Raw genomic sequence first — 6,797 nt, 5'->3', positions numbered from 1 at the left:
GTTTGAAATATGGGATTGTGTGTTTCTATGTGTGTATCATTCATGTGTAGGCCTTTCTTACTTATTTTATATATATGGTACTTCTCTAATGTATTCAAATGTCTGCCCTTCTTTCCCGTTGTTACAACTTCCATTACCTCTGTTATTGTTCTGTATGCATATCCTGTATTTAGTATGTGATTTGAGTACCCAGAATTGCTAGCATTATTTCTAATATCATGTATATGTTCTTTATATCTAGTGTTAAATGTTCTGCCCATTTGTCCAATGTATTTCAGTGGGCAATCTACACATTTCATTTCGTATATGCCACTTTTATTGTATTTATCTAAATGTGGTTTTTGTTTGAGTATATTTTCTATTGTGTTTCGTGTGCGGAATGCTACTTTTATCTGTGTGTCTTTGAAAAGTTTTGTAATTTTTCTCATTTCTTTTGTACTATATGTATTTACCATTCACAGTTATGTATATACATACATTATTCTTGTCTAAGAAATTAAGGACAGTTTCAACAAGTGATGTTTTAGTTTATCATTCATGACAGTTTAACATTCCTGTGATTAGACTATTTTGAGCATTCAGCAGAAAATGGAACATAACTAGAGAACACAAAGCCATCTGACTATAGTGACAATTTATTTGTGTGCTTTTAAGGCTTGTACTAATAAGTGCTTGTTTTTATTCTGTGTAATTTAATATAAAAACTACATTAATGGTCATTCATTATTGCAGGTGGTATGTATAATGGAAGAAGCAGGCAAGGATCAGACATCCAGGAGCTAATAGTATCAGCTGCAGAAAGCACGTTGTTAGCTGATCCTGAGTGTTGCAACGTGGAAGGAGTTCCCAGTGCTCGCACACCTATTATAAAATTTTTTCACACACCAAGTGGAACGCAGTGTGACGTGGCTTTTCGTCATGGACTTGGATGTGAAAATACGAAGCTTATTAAGTATGATACTATTTCTTAATATTGCAAGTATGTAGAAGAGCTTATTAGATTAACACATTCCAGACAGGTCATGTCAAAAATCATGATTTAAATCCCATGCATTGCATGTGGGTTCATGTAGCCACATGGTGTATGTTTGCAAATCTTGTCATTTTCCACTGGCTAGAAGTTTTTCTCCATTCCATGGAGCACTAGTGAATCACCTACATGCAATTTTCATACCCATCAGTTATAAAGCATCATTTGCATATTCAAAATTGTAAGTAAAGTTGCTTCCTGCCTGCAGGAGTTAAATGTATGTAAAATATCAAGCCATTTGGGGAATTTAATCACAAAAGCATACAAGTCCACGGTGTGTTAATGGTCATGGGTTGGATAAGGAGACTGTGTGATGCTGTTAACACATTTGCTGCCAGCTTCTCAGTGGGTAATTTAAATTCTGATCCCAGCCCTTTTAAAATGTCAGTACACTTAATGCATTCATTGACCAACAAAATGCTGAAAGACTTCATTCATGAACTGTGACACACAGGAATCTGAAAGTATGGTACCTACTATCACATTTCCCAGGATGCAAAGGCGCACCACGCTTTCAACAATACCACCTAGTTTCACAAGTTTTTTTTTAAACATACACTACATCATTTTATGAGGCCACTGTCACTCGTGACTGCTGAAAATTTCAGCAAAACATGATGCTTTTTCTTATCATGTAGCCAAAATGGAGGGTCTTTTGTGGGGGGGCTCTGTTTGTGGCAGGATGTCTGGAGGTTTTATTACTCTCCAGAAATAAAATATGGGACACAATTTTCATGAAGTTAAGATATTCTCGCCTTATATCTGAACTTGGCTTTAAAAATAGCTGGAAGGAATTAAACAGTGAACACTGGATCAGATAGAAAAACGCTTTCTTTGGCCACTTAGTTTCCTCATAAAAGGATTAAGGGCCAAATACTGGTCTGCATTGTTCACCCCATGCATGAATGTATTATAATCAGCCCACATTCTGGTTTTATTCACTTCTTGCCAAATTTGTTTCACTTTTCAAGCATTGCTGTAGAAAGCACCCTAGGTACCATAGTTATCATGTTTTTATCCATCCGTCATGAAAGAAGCACTTGTGTCTTCTGGTGATCTTTGAGGTCATGAGGTAGACCCTTGTTTTGCCCGATTGTTCCTCGGACTCCTGTACTTCACTCATGCAGTTGTTTTGCCATGTAGACACTATTATAATAGTTGTCCATATGGGCTGTTTATCCCAGTCAAAGATGGGTTCGGAAGTTCAAAAATATGTCCTCTCACTGACTTGCATACCTTTTGAACTACAGTTCCATAGTTCATGATTGTATAATAGAGGGCTATAGAATGAGCTAAGCAGGAAAGCAGCATGCAAGCTGTGCTTGGCTCCTGCTTTCATGCTGGTTTCTTGCTTGTCATATTTTTCAATCTTGAAGCTGGAGGTGACATGTTCCCCCAAAACATTAGTTGACTTTCAGTGTACTGCACAGTGGTAATGCCAGAAGATAGAATTCTTCATAATATAATTTATGTCCATTCACCTTTCCAGGGCCAATCCTAAATGTACTCATTTCCAGTTCATTTTTCCTTCACACCAACTTTGTTGACTCTATTGTTATATGTACTTTGAACATTTGAATGTTTTCACCCCTTCAGAGAATGAAGTCAGTGAACCTTAATATTATATTATAGCATCATGCTGCACAGATGTCTTTAATGTTCCATCTGACATGCAACACTTTTTAAAAATTTGTTTAAAAGTTACTACATTTGCACAATGCATCTTTTAAACTTATTTAAAAACTACATTTTTCACTACATGTTTTGACCATCATTGGTCATCATCAGGTGATTAAAAGACACAGTATGTAAATGTAGTAACTTCTAAACAAATTTTTAAAAGGTGTTGCATGTAAGATGGAACATTAAAGACATCTGTTAATTAATCAGTGAACCTTTATTTCCAGGCTAAACCTAGAGAGTGACAAGAAAGATCGTAAAACCTTAAATATGGATTTCAGTATTTGTAGAAGAAATGTGGTCTGTAGGGTATGTCAGTGCACAAAAACAGATTTAGATGAAAGAGTTGGAAGAGTTTGAATGTACTCGTATACCAATGAAAGCATTTTTGTTTCCAATTCACTGTCTTACTTTGGGTACTGCAGTTCAGTCTGAGAAGCTTAATTATCCACTTGAGTGGTTATTGAAATATGCACAAACTACTTGACAGATTTAGACCAGTTTCATGTTCTTCTTTGTAGGTTTTATTTATCATTGGACCCACGTGTGAGACCTGTGATTTTATTCATCAAACATTGGGCCCATTCCCATAAATTGACAGGACAAAGCAACATTACCAGCTATGCCCTCACTTGGCTTGTTATATTCTATCTCCAAGAAGCGTCGGGTTTTGGTCTGCCTTCTGTTGAATTACTGCAGAGACTTCATGAGGGACCAGTGAAAAGAATCGCAGGTGAGTGAATTGTGTGCGACTGGTTGCAACATCAGTTTGTGGCTATTAGTCCTGCCTTTCTGTATTGCCTAGTCATGTAAGACTAGTGTCACACCTCAAAGTTCTGATCAGTTGTAATTAAGGTAATTACATCTGAAATTTTGCTTGTTGTGAAATAATAAATTTCTGGAAGAGTGACTTGGATTCAAGTTCAGGCATACTGTCACATTCTTCAAACAGTTCATCACAGTAAAAAGATTCTGATCAAGTGAAGGTGTGACCAAAGAAAGTAAGATGAAAATATCCAGGCGGGATTCTATTAGGGTACGTGCAATTCAGGTCACATGTACTTAGGACATAAAAAAGGAACTGCATGTGAGGGTAGTTGCAAACATATTGAATAAGCAGTCGACAAGGGGTTGTCCTCCAGCTGTGGGGTTGGGTGGTGGTGTAACTACTCACCATTAGGGAAAGTGTTAAATCTTGTTTGTTGCACTTAACAAATAAAAATGAAGAGGTTGCTCTTACACAAGCAAATGTTGTTTATTTATCAATTCACTACATGTTTCAGCCCAGCTAGGCCTTGATCAGATGATTCCTGAGGAATTACACAAATGGTGATGGACTACATATAAACTGCCATGCAAGTATAAAACATATTTTGCTAGTTACTATTGGTCAGATCTGACATAATACCAATAAGATTGCTACAAGACATGGTTTTGGATCAAGTATTATGTTTTTAGACTTTACCCATCATCTTGTCTATTTTGTAAAAAAAAAGTCCTGTTTCTTTTTTAAAACACAACTTTTCGGAGACTGGATTCTGTCCCCGTCCTCAGGTATAACCTGCTCAGTTGGGTCCAATAAATAGAGCTAGCCCCTATCTCCAGGCGAGGATGGGGACAGAATCCAGTCTCCGAAACATTGTGTTTTAAAAAAGAAACAGGACTTTTTTTTTAAATAGACGAGACGATTGTTAATGTCCAAAAACATAATACTTGTAGCAATGTACCATTATCACAGACGTTTAAATTTTTTATGGTTTTGAATGTTTTGAAGCTGGTCTAGTGGTAGTTGGAACTTCACAAAGAAAGTAAATAAAAATCCAGCACTATAACCTGAAGTTCTGACCACCATCAGACCGGCTTCAAAACAACCGAAACCACATCTCATAGGGATCTTCTCTTTGTATTGTTTCATTATAATTTTTTAAATCTGAAATATATTTAGTATTGTGTCAGATCTGACCAATAGTAACTAGTAGAATATGTTTAACGACAGCACTATAGTTTATATTAAATCCTTCAACATTTGTATTTTTCCTTGAGAAACACCTGATGATGGCCTGTCTTGGCTGAAACATGTTGTGAATTGACAAATAAAAATATTTGTTTGTGTGACGCCCCTTCATTTTTATTTGTAACATGTTACAAAATGTTACACAAGGGTTTGGATGTGATATTTGTAACTTGGAATGTCAGGAATCTCCATATGTCAGTGAAAATAGAAGCAAGGGACTTCACAAAGTATAAGTTAGATTTAGTGGGAGTAAAGGAGGTCAGATGGGGTAAGGGTGGTATTAAACCAGGAGTTATACATGTCTGTATTGAAATGACGATACAAATCATGAATTAAGGACAGGACTTCTTGTGCATGTGGGAATCATATCAGAAGTTAAGAGGGTTTAGTCTGTTAGTAATGGAGTGTTGTATACGATAATGTGATAGGATAATCCATTGCTAGACAGTGGATTGTTAAAACACGTTTTGTGATAACAAACGTGCTTGCAAGAATCAAAATGTTGCCCCTAGATTCAGACACGTTTCATGACAACTGATGAAAGAGAAGAACGGGGGATTTGTGAGACATGGTGACTTCTATGAGGGCTGAAGTACGGTTATAGAAGGCAATGAATTCATGAATCTGTCAGAGAGAGACAGACGTTGAAGGCAATCAGAAAATCTTTCATAAGACATTTCAGTAGTTGAAGTATTAACCAGATAAGATTCGTTACCAAGCAGTGACTAGTTAGCAGACGTTGGGCCGCGCCATAGCTCAAGCAGTTAGTCGCTGGCTTCACACCATGGTGGCCCAGATTCGATCCCGGGTCTGGTCAAGTGGGATTTGTGGTGGACAAAGTGGCACTGGGGCAGGTTTTCTTCGAGTACTTCGGTTTCCCCTGCCAATCTTCTTTCCACCAATTGCTCCACAATCACCCTCACCTATCATCTGGGGCTGGCACAATAGGCCAGAAGTGGCCGCAATACAAGGGACTTAGTCCCACCTCTTTAGCAATAAAAAAAAAGCAGAAATTGAAAACTTTTATTTTGTGTGTTATAATATTCTTTATAGTGTTGTAATTATCTGTAGTTACAACTTATGAGTGTCAAATAAATCTATTCGTCTAATCTAGAACCCATTATTATTAGTCACACAAACCAGGAATACGTATGATGTCACTGTTCTTGCTTGTTCCAACTAAGCATACAAGTGATGATTTAGGGGACAGCTTCCATGACAGACTAGAGCATGTATTTCATCAGGTCCTATAGTACTACATGAACATTTTGTTAGGAAATTTGAACCCCAAAATAAGTAGAGAAGATATTTTCTAACCAACAGTTGGGAATGAGAGTTTACATGAAATTAATAATGATATTAGAGTTATACGTGGGGCAGTTCAAAAGTTTCCGAAATTTGAATTATGCGCGCGAATGGTTATGAGTACATAGAAATACCTCTAGGTGTCTCCTCACACATCCTTCTTGAATCAGTGTGGAAAGCAGCATCGAGTTGGGTGGTTGGGTTTATTGATGGTGAACGTATTTCCATTGTTGTGTTTCCGTGAGTTTGAGGTTTTGCGATGGCTGACCTGAGAGAGCGGCGTGTCTGTATAAAGTTTTGTTTTAAACTTGGGGAAAACCGCTGCAGAAACGCACCAAATGTTGAAGCAAGCTTTTGGTGAAACCAGTTTAGGCCAGACACAAACTTACAACTGGTATAAGCGTTTTAAAAATGGCTGAACATTGACTGAGGATGACAATCGTTCGGGACGGCTGTCAACGGGTAAAACACCAGAAAATGTCGCGAAAGTTAGGGATCTGATTCTGCAAGATCGTAGACTGATCATCCAAGACCTGTAACACCTTGGGACTAAGTTATGGTACATGTCAACGAATTTTGTCAAAGGAACTGAACATGAGGATTGTGGCGAAGTTTGTGCCACGGCTGCTGCAAAATGGACAGAAGCAGCATCGCTTGGAAGTCTGCAGGGAACTTCAGCAACAGCTTCAAGAGGATCCACACTTTCTTTCGAAGGTTGTCACTGGTGACGAAAGTTGGGTTTATGGCTACGACCCTGAAAGCAAGCAG

At 37.7% G+C, this 6,797-nt stretch overlaps 1 protein-coding gene across 10 annotated transcripts in view; it reads left to right on the top strand.

Annotated features, from left to right (window-relative positions):
* The window catches only part of LOC111866405, a 37,692-nt gene that overhangs the window by 23,734 nt on the left and 7,161 nt on the right, over positions 1 to 6,797 (top strand). For 9 of the 10 annotated variants that reach the window (XM_023855327.2, XM_023855321.2, XM_023855323.2 and 6 more), the window contains 2 exons: positions 733 to 952; positions 3,232 to 3,443. In XM_023855327.2, the coding sequence (XP_023711095.1) occupies positions 733 to 952; positions 3,232 to 3,443 (432 nt within the window). Of the gene's footprint in view, positions 1 to 732; positions 953 to 3,231; positions 3,444 to 6,797 lie in introns of those variants that run through there. The other variant, XM_023855328.2, reaches the window with a different exon arrangement.

The sequence above is a fragment of the Cryptotermes secundus genome, unplaced genomic scaffold, assembly GCF_002891405.2.
Source record: "Cryptotermes secundus unplaced genomic scaffold, Csec_1.0 scaffold130, whole genome shotgun sequence".
NCBI classification, from domain to species: Eukaryota; Metazoa; Arthropoda; class Insecta; order Blattodea; family Kalotermitidae; genus Cryptotermes; species Cryptotermes secundus.
The sequence above is the reverse complement of the archived record's forward strand: the minus strand, read 5'-3'. Positions and strand labels throughout refer to the sequence as shown.